Raw genomic sequence first — 20725 nt, 5'->3', positions numbered from 1 at the left:
GTCAGGGATCAAGTCAAAGCAGATCTTAGATCCTGGCTTTCACTGAGCTCATACTGCAGCTAGAAGAGACAAATAGTGAGCTGAGAAACAAGAAATAAACCAGAAAAGCCAGGTGTGGTGGTGCCTGTAATCCCAGTACTCAGGAGGCTAAGGCAGGGAGATTCCAAGTCTGAGGCCAGCCTAAGATATATAGCAAGTTCAAAGCCAGCCTAGACTACTTGGTGAGACTGTCTCAAAAACAAACAAAAAAAAAGAAGAAGAAGGAGAAGAAGAAGGGGGAGAGAAGAAGGGAGAGGGAGGAAGGGACAAAGGGAGGAGGAGGGAGAGATGGAAGGGAGGAATCAGCCAGGGGAGAAAATGTGTTATGAAAAAGGCCAGAGGGGCAGCTATGACAATGAGTGAATTGAGCTGCTTTGTTGGGGAGGTCATGGTGGGTTCCTCTGCAGAGGTGATATTTATACTGAAATCCGAATCCCGATCAGGAGACAAAGACAGGGTTGAAGGCAGCTGCAAAAGAGAGTAAACCCTCCCAAAACAGAGACAGATATAGAGATATATAGATGACAGATAAATAGATAGATAGATAGATAGATAGATAGATACATACATACATACATACATACATACATGCATAGATATTGATCCAGTGATTTTAGAGGCAGAATCCAAAGGGCTGGCTGATGGGTTAGATATTAAAGATGAAGAACAGACAGGAATCCAGGATGATATCAAAGAGTTTAACCTGAGCAACCAGGCATTTGGAGGCTGGAGAAGGTCAGGGTGGAAAAGAGAATCAGGGATCCTCACCCAGCTCCCCCCCTTTTATGATTCATAAGCTATTTGGGCTCACAGTTTTCAGAACAGACAAGTCTGTAGAGGCAGAAACCAGGACCGTGTTTTCCAGAGGCTAGGAAAATGGGGACTGGGGAACAACTGAGGTTGATGAAAGTGTTTTAGAACCAAGTAGAGGTGGTGGTTGTGCAACACTTAAAGCTGCTGCACGATACTCTTTAAAATGGTTAATTTCATGTAATATAAATTTCACCTCAGTTGAAAGAAGTGAAGGAGAAATATTTCCTCAAATAAACAAAAACTAAAGAACTAACCAGGTATAGTGGTGCACACCTGTAACTCAGCTACTTGGGAGGCTGAGGCAGGAGGATTGCAAATTCTAGGCCAGGTTAGGCAACTTAGCAAGAACTCCTCTATATTTTATCGTATCGTATCATATCATATCATACTATGTGGCTGGGGATGTAGCTCAGGGTGGAGCACTCACATGAGACCCTAGGTTTCCCAGTACCACAAAAACAAAGCAAAAACAAAACAAAGGGACTTTGTCACCAGGTAGACCTTCAGGTTCCCACGTCCCCTATTGGCAGAGGCTAAGCAAGGTGTAGGTCTTTCGTTAGTAAGAAAACACAGCAGTAAGAACCAGTCACACTAGTAATCAGTGAGTGAACTGGACTAGAGTCTAGATTCATGCCTTTGGGATGGGGTGGAGAATATGGCTGGCTGCTCGTAGACTCTGAGCCAAGGCTTATTCAAAGCCTTGGCTGCCTCTTCACCAGCTGTGTGGCCTTAGACAAATGACTTATCCTCACTGAACCTCAGTTTCACCATCTGTCAAATGGGATAAGAATTATATCTGCCCCATAGCTACTGTTATCTTCTGGCACATGGTAGGTGCCTGGCAAATGGGAGTGGACCTTTCTCACCATGTGCATCATTATAAGGTAACTGCTTTGATCTCACCACTCAACTCTGGGCTGGAGAATACACACCCAAGAGGTAGCAAGGCTCTTTCTCACCTGGACTGCCCCCAATTAAGATGACATTCAGACCTGCTGCATTTCAGCCTGTGCAGAGGGGTTCCAAAAAGGGTCTGCAAAGCCAGGAGCAAGACGTGCTTGAGGACAGAAGTAAAAACCAGCCTGACTTGGGGTCCTGGAGGCCCATAAGAAAGAAGAGGTAGGACCAAGCCTGTGGGAGGCTGGTGCCTTTCTCATTAATGAACAGTCTGGGCTAGAGGTTTTCCTGCTGTCAAGACTTTGACCAAATATTCTGCCCACTATCTAAGAGGAAGGAGTCGGAAATATGCAACCACAGAGATGAAAAGCGTCCTTGACTGTGATTGTGTGGGAGGAAGTGTCTTGTGCTGCAAAGGCACAGGCAGTCATGCCATTTCTTTTTAAAGCCCACAGCCCTTTATCTACATGAAAAACTAAATACATAGTGGTTGAAAACAGAATTCTGGAGGCAGACAGACCCAGGTTCAAATGCTGACTTTTCCTCTGCCTAGTTTTGAGAGTTTGGGCAAGTGTCTGACCTTTTCTGAGCTTTGGCTTTCACATTTGCATTTTTAAAGTGCGGAAAGTAAGAATTCTTTCCCTCCCAATGCTGTAATAGACCACTGGGCCTCACATGAAGTTAGTGTCCCTATATATGCTAGTGATGTCCCATTGATTGTTCACTGGCAGGGATCAATAGATTTGGGTCCCTGCATCTGTGGCCAGTTCGTAGGATGATCTTGGGCCTGTTCCCCTGAAGCTTCAATGGCTCCCTACTGCTTTCATAATTAAGTCCAAACTTCTCCTCATTCCATCCCCAGCTAAATTTTTCTTCTGAGAATCAGCTGGAGAGGCTAGCAGAAGCCAGCTCACACAGGGCATGATAGACATTGTTATTTTTATCCTAACAGCAAAGGAGGTTTGGGAGACATGGCCTAATTAGAGATTAGGATTATCTGATTGTAAAATCCATGCAGTTACTGAGAGAAAAAGAATGGTTCCTGAGGGCTATGTGCTGGTGGGTACAGGACTTATTAAAGAAATGTTCTTGGAGTCTGTCGTAGCGGTGCGCACCTGTAATCCCAGCACTCTGGGAGGCTGAGTTGGAAGGATTGAAAGTTAGAGCCCAACTTGGGAAACTTAGCAAGACCTCGTATCAAAAACAAAAAATAAGAAAAAGCCTGAGGATGTAGTCAGTGCAAAGATCCTGGGTTCAATCCCTAGTACTGCAAAAAAATGGGAGTTCTTGGAGTGAGCAGACCCAGTGCCAGCAACAATGTGCAGCCCATTCCAAATATATGGCTCCGTCCTGCTCCTAAGCATGACCTGGTTACCCACTTTTCTTCTTTTACACTTTCTTCTCTCTACCCCTCTGCCGGCAAATTATAAGGCTACTCGCACAGGATAAAAAGATTGAAAAGGTCCTAAAGGGAGTACAGTGAAAAAGACATCTTCTTCCCACCCTTGTCCTGGCCACCCCTGCCTCCCTAGCAGCAATCATTGTCACCCTTCTCACAGTACCCCTCAATTGCCGACCCTCCACCCCATCAACATGTACAGATGCATGGGCACACACACATGTATCCATTCTGCCATGTGACTGTCACACTTGGCACACTTGGAGACCGCCTCACATGAAGCCCAGGCAATCTGAGTCGGTCTTTTAGCGGCTTCCTCATGCTCTGTTGTATGCACTTTTATGCTCTTGCCAACCTTTGCTAACACAAGCAGCTCTATGGGGGAACCCCTGGCCAAATTCTCTAGAAGTACAACTGCTGGGTCAGTAGTCTGAGTGTTTTTAATGTCAGTGGGGTTTTCCAGATCCAAGATAACACTGCCTCTTTCAAATGCATGTGTGCAAATGCAAACACACACACACACACACAAGCACAGCTTCAGGGCTAAACTTCATTCCTCTATGTCCCCATATTCCCTTGAGGCCCCCACTCTTGCTTCCTGTTACCCACCTCATGGCTGTATCTAAACTGCTGAGGTACTGCAACCCAGCCCCACCCCAGAATGTGCACAGGCTTCTGTGTACAGCTGAGAAGCCCCAGATCCCTAGCACATAATGGTCATCAGCCTTTCTTGCCTGAAGCCATCCTGACAACTGTGAGCAGGAAGAGGCTCCCCGGAAAGGCCAAGGATCTTCTCAGTTGTGACTCTCTGGTCTAACTCCGCATGTGGGGCAGACACTCTGGGGTCTGGAAAGTTCTGTCTTCGCCCCTTACAGAATGAACGTTACAAAGCTACTTGCTTTGGGGACCCACTTGGGCTGTTTCTTATGGGCTGATTCTAGGATCACTTTCCGATGCCCTCAGCACTGGGTCCCTGGCCAAGCGGATGAGAATGAAGAACTGCCTTCCAGGGACCCAGTGACATCACCCTTTGTGGGGTCAAAGTCCCCCGTACCCCTCTGGAGCTTCTGCCGCTGCTGTCCTCCTTATCTGCAATCTGCTTGCCTCTTGCTTTCACTCAGTTTCTCATTCCCATCTGGACAGATCACAACCTAAAGATTACCTCCCCTGAGGGAAGCTCTCAGTATCCCCTAGACTGCTCAGATCCCCCATTATGTACTTGTGTGGCTCTCTCTACTCTCATCATATAACTCTCAGCACAGCTTCGATTAAATAAGCAACTCTACAGTGGCTTACTTGAGGTCCCCTGACCCAGCCAGGCCCACCCAGCAATAGCTGCAAACAATTCCTGTTGTGCTCTCTGCTGTGTCCCAAGACTCCAGCACAGTGTCTGAACCTCCAAGACTTTAGCAAATACATGTAGTGTGGGTAAATGCTAGTTTCTGGTCTTGTGGCTTTGGGCAATGATAAAAATAACTGATGAGAACCTATCACATGTCAGGCACTGAGAATTTTGTTCCTTTATTTACTTTCATATCCACCCAGTGAACAGGGAGTAATTGTCATCCCCATGATACCTTTGTCACTCAAGCTCACAAAGCTCTTTAAGTGACCATGCTGGGATCAGAACCCAGATCTGTCCAATATCAAAACCTTGCTGTCAGGCCGGGAGCTCCATTCACTTCTCAGAGAGTGTTTTACAGAATAAAGATCAGACCCCCAACTTCACAGGGTAGGGCTCCTGTCTGCAAGCTGCACAGATGCCTGAGCTATGATTGCTCCTAGGGATGCTCTCCAAGGCCCTGAGAAGAGAGGCACACAATAAACTGACCAGCCTTCCTTCCGCTCAGGTTCCAGTTGCTGGCAATGCCTACAAGTAAAGCCTCCCTAGCAGAAAGTGGAGGGGAGGCGCTGTTCTGCATGAGTAAATTCTCCAAAAGTGCCAATTCCAGGGTAATTAAGACAAAGATCACATAAGAGGAAGTAGTGAAATGTACAACTGAATCATCTGTTGGCAGCCTGCAAGGTGGAGAAAGGAAGTGACAGAATGAGTTTTATATCTTTTTCACATACACACACATGCAGGAGAGAGCGGATACAGGAAGTAGAGTTGAGCCTGTCGACAGGAAGACAAGATGCCATGTACATTGTATTGTTTTTTCAACTTTACGTGAGTGCTTGGAAATGCTCGGTATAAAATGTTGAGGAAAATAAGGAGGGAGGAAGGGACTAAGGGACAGGGCGAAGGAAGAAAAGAAAGGAAAAGAGGAGGGGAAGGAAGGAGAGAAAGAGAGAGAGAGAAGAAAAAATTTAATCAGAAATAGAGATTCTCAAAAAACATATCTTTTTCTGTCCTCTCCAAAGTTAATTAAGTGTGGCAGTGAGACCCATGCTGTTTGGGCTATTTATGTAATGAAAAGATCTTCTAAAAATAGAACCCAGAGGCCCAGCTCACAAAGCCTTTGGCTGAGCCAGCTGGAGCAGCAGGAGGTGATGGGGAGCCCTGATCCCGGCTCCAGCAGAGTCGTTATGATTAAATGAGGCTTCTCATATTCAGGCTGCAAAACCGCTCCAGGCAAGATGCTGTGAGAGGCTCAATTTATGTTCCATGGAGATTAGCTTGCTTCTGAGAGGGCTTCTGCTGTCGACCCGATTTGTGCATGCTCTCAGACCTTGGGAGATTGCCTGCCGACTGCTCTCTGAAAAATGAGGAGGAGCTTGGGTGAAAGCACCCAAGTCTTTAGTTTGTTTCTTACCAGTTGGAAATACACAAATATCACTACTGGAAGGAAATCTTGGAGATTATCTGATGACCAGAGGCTTTGATTTAACCAAGAGGCTTTTTATATGCTGATATGTTATTAAAGTGATATTTTCAGAAAGGACAGAGAGAAACAGGGAGCAAGGAGGGAGGAAGGGACAGAGGGAGGCAAAAGAATGAGACAAACCATGACCAGTCTTCCCACAGATCCTTAAGAGGACCCAGTGAGTTCCATACCAGCATACCTATATTGGAACCACGTGTGCTGCTGCTAAATAAGACATGTGGAGTAAGAGCGGTGTGGTGATGAACACCTGTAATCCCAACACTTTAGGGGGCTGGGAGAGGGCGGGAGTCACAAGTTTGAGCCCAGCTTGAGCAATTTAGTAACTCAGCAAGCCCTTGTCTATAGATAGATAGATAGATGTTTGGGAATATAGCTCAGTCCAAAGGCCCTGGGTTAAGTCCCCAGTACTGCAAAAAAGTAAGATTTAGAGATGAGTTTTGAGCAAGGCTGGGATTGACAAACCATGGAGATAACAAGTGACAAACTTCAAATTAAATCTGGCCCTCTGTCTGGTGGTACAGCCCATGAGCTAAGAGTGGTTTTCACATATTTGAACTGTTGGGGAAAAAAACGAAGATTTTGAAATACATGAAAATGACATGAAATCCACGTTTCTGTGTTCATAGTTACCGGAGGACAGCCCGCTCACTAGTTTGTGCACAGCCTGAAACAGCTGCTTTCTCACCACAGTGGCAGAGTTGAGTGGTTACAGCAGAGATTGCAGGCTCCAAGGAGAAAACATACACTACTGACCCTTCTTCGAAAACGTTTGCTGACCTCTTGTAAAAACAACAGCTCCAAATACTGTTTTCAGCACTTTCTAAGAGCAAATAAATTGCATTTTTATTGGCTCATTTATCTTATCCTTTATCAGATGTTTAGCGCCTGTCTGTGAGGTCAGGCACTGGGAACCATCAGGAAACAAAGATTCAGCTCCCTTTCTGGTGGAGCCTAGTGCGTGTGTCTAGATCTGCCCCTTTTACAGTATAAATGTTCCTAGCCTTTCCAACTGTTTCCCACAGGAAACACCCTGTGGGAGTTCCACCCACTTGAACCTGTGTCCGTTCCCTCTCCCTATGTGTATCCCAATTCCCTCCATTTCTCCTAAGGAGAGGTGCCCAAAATGGCCCACACCACTTCGTCAGGAGGTAGAGATCCGGAACGACTCACCTAGAGTCGGGCCATGCTTTTGTCTGGTTTTGAAGTTCTCAGCACTCACCTTTGCATTTTCAGCTCCTGATTTCCAGTGACCCCAGAGAGGAAGACCTTTTCGTGTAGATGGGAGCAGTAGCCAACTATGGAGGATAAGGCTGAGTCTATGCATGATCCCTCCAGCATAAAAACAAAGCCACCTCCAAACACATGCCCCAGGGCCTCGGTCTATATGCAAAACCTAGAGAGTGGCGATCTACCCCAGCCCCAGGAGGAAGCTGGCTCCTCAGGGGACTCGCTGAGGACTGGCGTTTGAACCACCAATGTGACTTCAAGGTCTTGCCTTTACCTCTCCATTCCTACTCCTGCACCACACCTTACAGGGTATTGCTTGGTTTATTTTTAGAAAAACAGCATTGGGTAAGTCATTGAAGCCTCCCCAAACTTGGACACTTTCTTTTTGAGCCTGGAGCCCAGTGGTAAGAGCAGAAGAGAAGCAGCCAAGAGCCAGGGCAGCAACAGAAGGGTCCCAGGATGGCGCTCAATGACACAGCCTCTTCCTTTTGCCTGGACTCTACTGTGTACAAGATCACCATCAGTGTGATCCTTGTAGTCCTTATCCTCATCACCGTCGCCGGGAATGTGGTTGTCTGCCTGGCTGTAGGCTTGAACCGCCGGCTCCGCAGTCTGACCAACTGCTTCATTGTGTCCTTGGCAGTCACAGACCTGCTCTTGGGCCTCCTGGTGCTGCCCTTCTCTGCCATCTACCAGCTGTCCTGCAAATGGAGCTTCAGCAAGGTCTTCTGCAATATCTACACCAGCCTGGACGTGATGCTCTGCACAGCCTCCATCCTCAACCTCTTCATGATCAGCCTTGACCGCTACTGCGCTGTCACCGACCCACTACGGTACCCTGTGCTCATCACCCCAGCTCGGGTTGCCATCTCTCTAGTCTTCATCTGGGTCATTTCCATCACCTTGTCCTTCCTGTCTATTCACCTGGGTTGGAATAGCAGGAATGAGACCAGCAAGGATAATGACACCACCCTCAAGTGCAAAGTTCAGGTCAATGAAGTGTATGGGTTGGTGGACGGACTGGTTACCTTCTACCTACCTCTGCTGATAATGTGCATCACATACTTCCGCATCTTCAAGATTGCTCGGGAGCAGGCCAAGAGAATCAATCACATCAGCTCCTGGAAGGCAGCCACCATCAGGGAGCACAAAGCCACAGTGACACTGGCTGCCGTAATGGGGGCCTTCATCATCTGCTGGTTTCCCTACTTCACTGTTTTTGTTTACCGTGGGCTGAAAGGGGATGATGCTGTCAATGAGGTGTTTGAAGCCATCGTTTTGTGGCTGGGCTATGCCAACTCAGCCTTGAACCCCATCCTGTATGCTGCCCTCAACAGAGACTTCCGCACTGCTTACCATCAGCTCTTCTGCTGCAAGCTCGCCAGCCGCAACTCCCATGAAACTTCTCTGAGGCTGAACAACTCTCAGCTGATCAGGAGCCAAAGCCGAGAACCCAGGTGGCAGGAGGAGAAACCCTTGAATCTCCAGGTGTGGAGTGGGACAGAAGTTACAGCCCCACAGGGAGCCACAAACAGGTAACAGCACTGGCCATTTGTGCACCAGATTAGGGAAGGGGGAGGCATCTCGGGGGTGATGGCAGTAGGGTGCATGTAGATGGTGTTTGTTGATGTGCTGAGAATGCTCCATGACCACTTTGTGAACACAGTCTCATTTAATCCTCCAATGACTCCCAAATTAGAACATTCTACCTCCATTTTTAAAGGATCACCAGAACGGTCTAACTTGTCAAGTACCACTCAGCTAGGATGTGGACAGAGGACTCCCGACTCCAGACTCAGGGGCCCTTCTCTCTAGCCATGCTGTCTTTTCAATCAGAAGACCTTTGAGGCTTGACTCTGCCACTTAGGAGTCATGAGTATTTGACTAAGTCCTCCGGGACAGCACTCAAATAGCCAGGCACTAATTCTGCTTCCTGATGGGCCCATTGTAGGGATAAATGAGAAACTTAGCTCCATTTATTGAGCACCTATTGTGTATCAGCTCTTACTGTGGGAACACTCGGGTCAGCGGGGAAAAAAGGATGGGAGGGTGGGCTTGAAAGCCAGGCAAGAGATGACAGGGAAAATGGAAGGGTTAGAGCCAAGACGGGGATAACCTAAGCAGATCTGTGTTGTGGGTGCCTTGTTTTGTTTTTGGATTTTGCTTGTTTGGTTTGGGTTGGGTTTTTTTGGTACTGAAAATGGAACCCAGGGCCTCACTGTGCTTGCTAGGCAAGGACTCTGCCACTGAGCTATACCCCAGATTTATGCTATGGTAAAATAGCCCTGATGTGGAGGAGCAGAGTGAGCCTGCAAACAGGGATGTCAGCAAGGAGAGTGTGACACTGGTCTATGAGAGGAGAAAGGGGAAGAAAGCAAAATCTAGTGGGCTATTTTTTTTTTAATTAAAATTTTGCAGACTAATGGATATGCAGAGTGAGAATATAAAAGAAAGAAGAAACTTCAGGGTTCCACTCCTGGACTAGTCCAGGCTGAAAAGAGAAAGAGAATCAGAATGAGATTTAGATAAATTCCCTGGTGACCAAGTCAGTGCAGGATAGACCTGAGTGACACTGAAAACTCACTGTGTGGAGAGACAGCTCCTGTCTGAGCTTAGGCTGTTGAGAGAAACAAATGAGCTAATGTTTACAGAATGTCTGGTACATAGAAGTTGCTCAATAAATGTTGCTTTCCTTTATCTTCCTTCAGACCAAGCTTTTGCCTCTCAGAATGCTGATCTATATTACTGATCCACCCATCCATCCATCCATCCATCCATCCATGTATTCACCCATTCATTCATTTGCAGATAGTTGTCAGATTCTTACCACATATCATGAACTATGCTGAGTGCCAGGGATGTAGAAATGACATTCTGCATGTTGATTGTGATGAGAAATTATGAAAGGTCAGCTACAAAACTATGTTCTTTGTGGAAAAAGTTCTGCCCTCACCTGCCCTGTGACTTGAACGATTCCTTGTCCCTCTAGGGCCTCAGTTTCCTCACCCTGTAGAGTGTTGGATGTGTCGTGTGGCCTGCTCAGCTCGCTGCAGAGTTGCCTGAAGGTGGTATGAGCTAAGGGGTTTGAACAGACACCACAGCCCTCAACAGGATGTGAGTCTACTCTCAATCACTGAACCTCACACTCACCAAAAACTCAAGGGGACACTGCAGACCCCCAACTTGGGGTTCTGCATTCTGATGGACAGCTGTGGAGTCAAAACTCCCTCACAAGAGCCCTGGGCCTCATAGCCCTTCTGGTCCATGCAGCTGTCACCCTCTGCCCACAGGTGTGGAGTGTCCCCGACAGACTTGGGGCCAGGCCCTCCACCCTCCGCTGCTCTCCTACTAGAGCAAGCCTGAGCCTCCCAGCTCCTGAACACTTCCCCAGGCCATCTCCCTGACCTCCTGGGCTCCTGGCCTCTACATCCACACTCCCAAATTCCTCCTCCCCAGCAGCACAAAGGTGTGTCCAGCATGCACATCTGGAGCCATCCACAGCCTGTCTTGATGGATGAAATGCCCATTTGACCCTGTCCTTCCACAATCCTACATTTAGGAGGCAGCCTCCGCAGCAAAGCTAATTTAGTTCACAGTGTATGAGAAAAAAAGAATAAAAACCACATGGTTAAGGATTAGACAGAAGGAGGTGGCACTATTCAGTTTAGTCAAGTGTATCATTTTGTACTACTCATTCTTATTCGACTCCTGGCGTAATAAACTGCCTTCTACCCTAATCCTTAAGGACACATACTCATTCAATGAGCACTCAACAAGAGTAGAGAACATTCACTAAGCACCCACTATTTACCACTTGACATGTTTGAGATTGTTTCCGCGTAGTAATCGTTCTGCAGGGGCATCCTGCTCTTACTCTCTGGGTCCCATGTTAAGGGTGCACAGAAAGGTAAGAAGCCGTGGACCCCACGCTGCTGCTCTCGCCACCTGGAATTGCTCACAGCTCAGTTACAAAGCAGACTGGTGATGGCTCAGAGCAACATGTGCAGGGGTTGAAATTCATTCCCAACATTGAAAGACAGCACACACCCTCGGCTCCCATATTCATCCTTATTCAGCTGGCTGCACTGTGACTTTAAATGCAAACAGAAAAGCCCTGCTCATCCACGGTGGGGCTGAACCCTTGAGACTGGGGGCCTCATTTCATTCTCAGCAAACCCTGTGAAGTAGGGGTCTGTTTAATCTCCACTTTATAGATGGGAAATCAAGGCTCTGAGAAGGCAAGTAAACACTCGAAGTGACATGATCTAGGAAGCTCTGTCAGAAATAGCAGCATCAGTAATGGAGTGTCTTCTGGGTGCTGGGTGCACTGCTGGGTACCAGCATCCACTTTCTCCTCTGACTCACAGCCACCCAGCTAAGAGATGGTGTCCACCGAGGTCACATGCAGCTGCAGGCCAGGACCAGAGCACAGGTTCCTAGAGACCATAATGGAGGCACAGTGGGCAGAAGGGCTTAGTGGAGGATGGAGGAGCCAGACGGAAGGCCTCATGCCAAGGTTGAGGTCACAGGAGTGGCAGGAGGCCAAGAAGAGCCAGGGGCTTTTCCCACTGAGGCTGCCAGAGCAATCGGAGCCTGGCATGTTCCTTGATAAGGCTGGCTCCCAGCTTCCTTGACGACTGATAGCATGTCCTTCTTGCGCTCTACCTGGGGACAAAAACCAGCACTGAGCCAGAGCCTTCTCACTGCCAGCACTGCAGTGTGTGCCTGGGCCAAGAATTCTGGAGGGAACTGATCCAGCCTGCCCTGGGTGGAGCGGAAGACATAGTCAGTGAGGGAGATGCCAGGAGACAGTGACCGAGCTGGCCAGTCCTCCCTTCCTTGTGGCCAGCCAGCAGCCTGCTCTCCAACGTGAGGCTCTCTGTCTGCTCCTTCCCTACCTGTATTGCCCTGCCTTTGCTCATCCCCTTGCCCCTCTCCCTGCCTGCCTCTCATTCCTCGGCCCCGATCCCCTTGCCCACTCACACTGTCCCATCACTCCTAGTGAGCTTTCCAAAGCATGAGTCTTTCCTGTAGTCCCTGCTCAGTAACTTCCACTCCAACCCATAGCATAGCCCTGGGTGCATTTCTTGTGGCTGCCATAACAAATGGCCACTAACTGTAGGCTTAAAAAGAGCACACTTTTCTTCTATTGCAGTTTAAGAGTTTAAAAATCTGAAGGCTGGGTGTTGTCAGAGCCAATTCCTTCTGAAGGCTTCCAGGGAACAACCCTGTCCTCACTTTTTACAACTTGCAGATGCCTCCTATACTCCTTGGCTCATGGCCTCTTTCTTGTGCTCATCACTCCAACCTCTCGGGTGTCACCACCTCTCCTCTACAACTCAATGGCCCTCTGCCTCCTTACATGGACACTTGTGATTACATTGCGAGCTTACTATATTTGGATAATCCAAGATGATCCCCCCACCTCTAATTCCTTAACTTAACCATATCCCCAAAGTCCCTTTTGCATATAACATTCTCAGACAATGAGGATGTGGCCCTATTTGGGGGCTGTTCTGCCACATGTCCCAACTTGCTACCTGGCGCTAAAGGACCTTCACAATTCAGTCCCTGACTACCTTCTTCCATTTCCTGCCAGCATCCCCAAGCCCAAGCCTACCTCCACCCCTCTCTGCCCCAGCCAAAATAATGCATTCTGTTCATTCATTCAGAAGCATTTACCAAGCTAGATATGGTGGTACATCCTTGCAATCCCAGGACTCTGGAGGCTGAGAGAGAATAGCAAGTGCCAGTCCAATTTGAACAACTTAGGAAGACCTGTCTCGAAATAAAAAATAGTGCTTGGGGCCGGGGACTTAGCTCAGTGGTTCCGCCGCCTGCTACACAAGCGCAAGGACCCGAGTTCGATCCCCGGTACCAAAAAATAGTCCTAATGCCCTGGGTTCAGTTCCTAGTACTGGGAAGGAAAAAAAAAAATTTCCCAAGGATTTGCTAGACACCAGCACTGTTTGGGGTAGCAGTGAGCAAGCAGAGGCCCTCTTCTCACAGAGAAGCAGAGATTCCGAGTGTGATCCTGGACCAGCAGCCACTCCCAGAAGCAAAGCAGCTGGCATCAGGCCCCACAGCCTCAGTTATGGCAGAGCCAGGGTTGGAGCCCAAGGCCATCTGACTTCAAAGCCTGGGCCCTTTCCACAATGAAATGCTTGCTCCCTGGACTTGACCTAGGCCCTGCCTTTGACCAACACCTCAGTGCTGGTCCCATAGATAGCAGAAAGGGAAACCAAGGCACAGGGAGGCAAATGACCTGGTTTCAGTGCAAAGAAAGCTAAGGGGTGGCTGGACCCCTGCCTGGTGCTCTTTGTTTCACACCCAGTCTCTGCTCCCCACAATCTCCCAAGGCCCAGAGATAAGATTCATAAGCATCTAGCCTATCAGCAGCCCCTCCCGGCAGGCGTAGCACTTCCTCATTCCTGCAGAGCCCCTTGCTTGCCTGTAAAGGCTTGGATCTGCGCAGACATCTGGAGTGTTGGAGCCTGACTGGGCATAGTGCCTCCTCCCTCCTCCTTCCAACACTCCACATCCCGAGGAGGCAGCCTCCAACCAGCCCCTGACTGGCCCTCACATCAGCTCTCTATGGCCAGAGAAGACTTCCAAAAGTAAACTGGGCAATGCCCCATCCCTTCTGTTGTTTGTGGAATAAAATACAAAGTCTTCATTCCAGGCTCTGCAATACCAGGCTCCTGCCACTTTCCCAACCTCCTTTCATGTCCCCACTTTGTCCCACCCATGTGATTTCCACCTCTGGATTCTATTCCATTTATTTAATGTCTGCTCCCCCTAAACCATAAGCTCCTGGAGGGCAGGCTTATGTCTGTGTTGCTTCCTACTACCTCCCAGACACCTAGTATTGAACCTGGCTCACCACAGGTCCTGGGATATTGTTGAATGAATGGATGAAAGAGTGAATGCTTGGATGTTCTATGTTCCTGAGAATTCTGAGAAGTGAACAGATGCCACCCCCACTGTAGAAATGAAAAACTAAATCTCAAAGAGGGAAGTTCCAGGAACCTAGGAAGCACTCAGAGACAACCAGTTCCCTTTTCTTGGATATGAGACTAGCTTCCTACAGTAACTGGCATCAGGGGCAGGCCTTCCAGCACCAGGCAGGGCCAGCTGTGAGTCACAGACTTTGAGGTGGGAAATGTCCAGCAGCTCCCCCAGCTCTGTCACAAAGGGGACCTAGAATAGCAAAGACACATGTGAAAGTAGCATGGAATGTGAGCTTTTCAGTGGAACTAGCATCCAGAGTTACCCCCATCTGGAGAGTGTCCACTGGGTCACTGGTTTGGCCAAAGGTTGAGGGATGGGGGAGGGGGAACCGGCTCATCTTCTGCTCCAAGTCCTGTCTCGGAAGATGTGGCTGCAACATCTGCAGTATGACAGAACCACAGGTCTGATACACACTTCCCCAGAACAGCTCTTGCCCAGAAAGGAAATTTGCTTTATGGCCACAAACATGTTTACTTGTTTCATCTGGCTTTCTAAACCAGTCTAACTTTTTAGTACATTGACTTCTGCACTTCTGAATAGCTTTTACAAGTGCTTTTCACAGAGGTACCTGGACAGTTCCCTCCCCCAAGGCTCAGGGACTTGGCTGGTCCCCTACATCTGAGATCCTGGGGCTGCCTTATGTGTGGTAGGTTTTCAGCTGTGGGTTTTATATCTAGCTGTCATGCCTTGTACCTCAAAGCTGCCTGGGATATTCCCCTGGAGTGTTGAAGTTTAGGTAGACCGGTGTGATGTGGGTCATGGTCTCTCCACTTATTACATACATGACATTAGGCAAATCACTCCACAGTCGGAGCTATAAAACAATGATGGTTATCTAACTGACTTTGTGGGGTTGTAAGAATGAAAGTAAAGAGTGCAGGCACTTAGCATAATTGCTGGTGTGTGGCAGGAACTTTAACAAATGTGAATTTCTGTTCTCTTCCTCCTCTTTTTTTGTCCTCTCTCTCTCTCTGTCTCTCTCTCTCTTTCTCCCTTCCTTCATCCCTGCCTCTTCCTCCCAGTCCCCCTCTCTTTCTTTCCTTCTTTTAATAGTTCACATACAATACTACTCACCCATTTGAAGTGTACAGGGACATGGCTCCTAGTATACTCAGAGTTGTATAGTCATCATCACAATCCATCCTGAAACTTTTCCTCACTCCCAAAAGAAGCCCTGGCCCCTTTAGCTAGCCCCTTCCAGTTCCTGTCTTCCACTTCTACACTCACCATGCAGAGGTAACCACTAGCCTACTTTGTGCCCCAATTAATTTGGTGAGTCCCATCTGGACATTTCATGTAATACATGATTTTTTTGTGTCTGGCTTCTTTCACTTAGCTTCCTTCCTTCCTTCCTTCCTTCCTTCTTTCCTTCCTTCCTTCCTTCCTTCCTCCCTCCTTCCTTCCCTCCTTTCTTGGTTTCTTGCTTTCATTTTTCCAGTACTGGGGATCGAACTTAGGACCTTGCACTTGCCAGGCATGTCCGGAGCCACTGAGCTACATCCCCAGTCCTAATCTTTTCAAGGTTCTACATTTTGTTTGTTCTTCCTTCATTTCTTTTTTCCATTCTTTTAGTGTTTGCTTCCCTGCCCTTCCTCCCACCATGGCTCTATGTCTCCTTCACCAAGTCTTGGAGCTTTGTGGCAGCTTTTGACCCCTGTGGGCTTTGGGTGGAGAACTACAGCTATGAGGCTGTGCCTTGGACTATCCATATGGCCCAGATGCCTCCCTCCCTTCCCTGTGGGCTCAGAATGATTCCCTTTTTGCAAAGCTGCCAAGCAGAGCAGAGGCTGTGGCCAGATGTTAATCCATTCATCTTCTGTCTCTTCAGAGAGTTTGGGGAGTGAGATCCCCCCTGCCCCAGAGGAAGTCAGGGAAAGGAGAGCAGAAAGAGAGGAGGTGGGAAGCCCTTCACAGCCTCAAAGACAAGGAGACTAAATCGTGGCGCCCCCCGGAGTCACTGGAAAGGTAGAGAACTTCTTATTTACAGGTCTGGGGTTGGTGCCTTTGAGTCCAGCTGGAGGCCCTGGCTTGGAGCTTTGAGATCCCTCTGGCTCTGGAGTGCCCTTCCCCACTCTACACCTACCAGCTCCTGAGGGTCAACAGCCCAGCCTTCCTGGGCTGGGGTGGGAGGGAAAGGAAACCATAACTTCCAGTCCACCACTGTTATTTTGTACTCTTAAGATAAAGGTGCACATTCCAAGTAAACAAGTGAGGAAAAGGCCCTTCCACCAGGGGACCTAGCCCCAGAGCACATGGCTGTGCTATGCACAGGAGGGCTGGATCTCAGCCCCTCCTGGTCCCCTTTACTTGCTACGTTTGTGTGGAAAACAGCCAGTGCAACATAACCATGCCTCAGGTAATGGCTTCTTAGCTGACCACATTACAATAGTGGACACAGAAGGTTCTAATGGAGCTCAAAAATTCCCATGGTCTAGTATTCTTACTGTACCTTTTCTATGTTTGGATGCACAAATACCATTGTATTACAGTTGGTGCAGTGTTCAGTACAGTGTCATGCTGTACCGGGTTGTAGCCTGGGACCAGTGGGCTGTCCCCTGAATTTTAGTGTGTAGTAGATGGCACCATCTGGGTTTGTGTCAGTGCTCTCTATGGTGGTTACACAACAGCAATACTTCCTGATGATGTGTTTCTCAGAATGTGTCCCTTTTGCTAAATGACACATAGCTGTACTCAATTCTGCCACCATAGACAAGACCTACTATGGCTGTGTTCTGATAAAACTTTATTTATGGATACTAAAATTTGAGTTCCATATTCATGAGTCGTGAAATGTTATTCTACTATTTTTTTCAACTTGTTCAAGAAAAACAGGTGGTGGGCTAGATTTGGTTCATGGACTTATCATTTACCAACCCTGGTGTAGGGGACAGAAACGGGTACCACTTCCAGCCTGTCGCTCTGTGAGCTTGGGTAGGTGCCTTCCCCTCTCTTCCCCTCAGCTTGCTTATCTGCAAAATGGGGACTAACAGTGGCTTCCTGGGGGATTACAGTGAGATTTAGCACCAATTTATGCAAAGTGCCTGGCACAGAGTCAACGCTTACTAAGTGGCAGCTTTTGTTATTTTTTCCTCCATGGCCTCCTTGGAAAGGAGCAGCTGAAAAGTCTGAGGCAGGCTTTGTGGGTGTGCATCTCAGCTGTGCTACTCAACGACTCGAGTCACGTCCTGACCCTGAGTCTCGTGTCCCTCATCTGAAAATGGAGAACTTGGATTAGTCTCAAGGGACTATTCCAACACCAGCTATATATAAATGCTTAACAAGGGAGAGAAATTATGCCCACACCCCAACTGTGCTGTGTCAGGAGTCTTCTGGCAAGGACAGTGGAGAATGTGTTTTTCATACTAATGAATCAGACTATGGAAGCAAATCCAGTAAAATGTATCCTCTCATGATTTCAGCTCCAGGTGCTGGCATCAGGGAGGGGCAGGCACTAGTGCAGACTGGACAGAGGGAAGATCTGCAGAGAGATCCCCAACTTTGGGGCCAGACGACCTTCCCTGGAGGGGCGTCTGGCTGTGTGACCTTGAGAAGGTCACATCTCTCTCTGAGTTCTAATTTCCTCATCAGTAATGCAGAGCTAAGAATTCTGACTGCTGTCTCTGCCCCTAAATACACAGCTGTTGTTGAACACAGCAGCTATTTTTGGCAGAGTGTCGAGGGGCTGGAATGAAGTGTGCCTGAGACCCACTAGGAGTGCCAGGGTGTCTATAGCTCCTGAGGCTTCCTGGGATAGAAGGGCCACTCCTTCCACCTGGAGATAGGGTGAGGATGGGGGTTCCCAACTGCCAAAGTCATCAAGCCGTCAGTTTGTCCACTGATCCTTGCAGAAAGCAGTGCTGGGAGAAACCCATAGCTTGAGTATCACAAGTCCACAGCCCTTCTTTCCGGGACTGAGCATATGCTGTCATCATGCAGGCACTGACATTCAGGCTTGGTGGCAGTCTTCTTCTCACAGGGAACTGGGAAATGGGGTGTTCAGAAAACTTAATCATTGCTGAGAAGGAACACACCACAGAAAGGCGCAGTTAAACCTCATTCTTGTCACTGCCTCCCACGACTCACGAATTTTTTCTGTCCTTGTCCAGGTACACATGTGCCTTAGAGCTGTGCTGACAAGAGAATGCACACAGTCTTGCTCTGCTCTCCCCATCCTTCGCAGAGAGTGTGGGCTCCTAGGCAGGCTGCAGGCTGTGTTTGTGGCTGCTGATTCTCCACTGATTCATTCACTCACTCTTCCTTTCTTTGCCCAGCTCCCAAGAAACGGGAAGCTCCCAGTGCTGATCTACTGAGAACACAGAAACTGAGCTCCCCAGGTGGTCAGCTGCTAGCCAGAGGCCCTTACTTCCTCTGTCTGACACCAGGTCCTGGGCTGATCCCGTCACACCTCCTCCCCAGCACAGGGAAAGGGCCTGTCGAGTCAACACCTGTGCCCCAAGAAGACGCTCAGAGCGTGCACACGGGCACAGGTTAGAGCTTCCTCTCCTGCTACTCAGGAAGCTCACAGACCACTGTTTCACAGATGGAGGGAAAACTTGAGTTTCCTGGGTCAGAGGAGCTCAGTCACTTCTAGTTGTAAACCCAGTGATTCTGGACGTGAAAGCGGTTGATACAGGACTCGCCCCACTCCTCAATTCCTCCTCCCCTCCAGGGTAAGTTTCCCAGGCTGTTTGGGCCACCTCAGACCTGTCCTGTGGGCTTCTCTACCTGGACATTTCCGGCGAAGAGTCATGGCTGGATGGTCCTGGCCTCTCTCCCTGCACTGAGAATCAGTCACAGCCTCCCGGGGGCCTTGCCCTATGCTGTAGGCTCCTGACCCCCATCCCCACCCCAACACCCCTAGCAGGCAGTCCCAGCTCTGTGTTGGGACTCACTGTAGGAGCTCCTGTACCCACTGTGACAGCACAGGAATGAGGGTCCAAGGGCAGCAATGAGGCCTCCTCACTGCTATTTCTGTTCCCCAGCAGACCCACACTCTTCCAGGCAGCTTTGTTCTGTCCTTACAGGCAGAAAGTGGGGTTCAAGCCTCTGTGCTCTTAGCACCCCAAAATCATCCGCTGGTGACCCACTTTCACTCAGGCTTTTGATCCCAAGGGAGATAGGCAGGTAGAGGCCAGACCCACCCCAGCCTCTACCTCTCAGCCTCCTGCACTTTCCCCACTGTGCCTGCTCCTCCCTGGGTGGAGGGAAACTGAGCTCCCAGGTCCTGGAAACTCTAGTTCACTTTGATGTCTCTGCCCTCACCTGTGGGCTTCAGATACCTTTCCTCCTGCCTGTGGCAGGTGCCTCAGAGTGGGAGTGGTGCTAGTGGGGCAGACAAACAAGGATAGGGGCCAGACACCCCTCATCATCTCAAAGTAGTGGCCTGTGCCGCCCGACCCGAGAAGCATCTCACACCGCCCAGCACACCAGCCCAGCACATTCACTCACTGCCTGGTCAGGGCAGCTAGTGAACCTCTGCTGGTGACAGCTGAGCCCCAGTCAGGCCACCTGGGAGGTGATGCCCTTGGGCACAGTACTTAACCTTTCCATGCTTCTGTTTCTTCTTCCATACGATGGGAATGAGACTAGTACCCACTCCAAAAAATTGTTGTAAGGATTAAAGGAGAGGGTAAAATCAGAGGCCCACAGATAGCATCTGTCACCTGAGGAACTCGCAGTGACCACCAGCTACCATGGAAGCAGGTATATGAAGAGCCCTGGAATTGGCTAAAATGTTTCCCTATCATACCTTACAATTGTCTTTGCATTTGTTTTGCCATTGTAAGCAATTCTGTACTGGACATCTTGATGCAGAGACTATTCAGATTTCTTTCAGATCATTTTTTTAGAAACTGAATTTCTGGAAACGGAATTGTTAGCCAAAAGGAAGGGGTATTTTAGGCTCTTTGTTCTACTTCGTTTGTTTGCAGGACAGGCTGTAGGGGCCTCCCTCCTGCCAGCAAAATCTGAAGGTGTCACTTCCTTGAAGCCACATTAGCAGAAGGGTGCTGGAAGTGTCATGAGTGTGGCTTACTAGGGCAGAGGGTACAGGCCACAAGGAGAAGAGGCCACTGACATTTAAAGATGAGCAGAAGGTTCCAGGTAAAGGGGACAAGAATCTTTGAAGGAACGGAAGAAGCAGCATCTGAGGGGGAAATGCTGTCCCTTATCCAAGGCCCAAGCCTCCAGAGGCTGGGAACCAGGAGGAACTCAAAAGAGAGACCAGTATGATGGTTGCAGGAGCTGAGCCAGGATACAGCACCCAGCAAAGCTGGAGTGGGCTCCAACTCTGTGGCTCACTGCTAGATGACTGTGGGCAAATGGAAGGCCTCTCCAAGCCTCAGTTTCTCCATGTTTGGAGTGGGTGTGATGCTTTGCCCGTCTCCCAGGAAAGGGACGAATAGGTGATGGGCATGGACTTTAGGAATTGCCTGGAGCACCTTGGGTTCTTTTTCCAGAAGCACCCACTGGCATGAATGAGCAGAAACTATGAGATTTCCTTCAGTTTAAA

At 48.8% G+C, this 20725-nt stretch overlaps 1 protein-coding gene across 5 annotated transcripts in view; it reads left to right on the top strand.

Moving 5' to 3' along the window:
• The window catches only part of Hrh2 (histamine receptor H2), a 46529-nt gene that overhangs the window by 14350 nt on the left and 11454 nt on the right, over positions 1-20725 (top strand). For 3 of the 5 annotated variants that reach the window (XM_087194826.1, XM_021239324.2, XM_021239326.2), the window contains exon 2: positions 7210-8738. In XM_087194826.1, the coding sequence (XP_087050952.1) occupies positions 7663-8738 (1076 nt within the window). In that variant the 5' untranslated portion in view covers positions 7210-7662. The other 2 variants (XR_015444774.1, XM_087194827.1) reach the window with 2 other exon arrangements.

This window comes from Heterocephalus glaber, unplaced genomic scaffold (assembly GCF_053883595.1).
Source record: "Heterocephalus glaber isolate CG9 unplaced genomic scaffold, H.glaber_assembly_v1.0 deba00001606, whole genome shotgun sequence".
In the NCBI taxonomy this organism is placed as follows: domain Eukaryota; kingdom Metazoa; phylum Chordata; class Mammalia; order Rodentia; family Bathyergidae; genus Heterocephalus; species Heterocephalus glaber.
The sequence above is the reverse complement of the archived record's forward strand: the minus strand, read 5'-3'. Positions and strand labels throughout refer to the sequence as shown.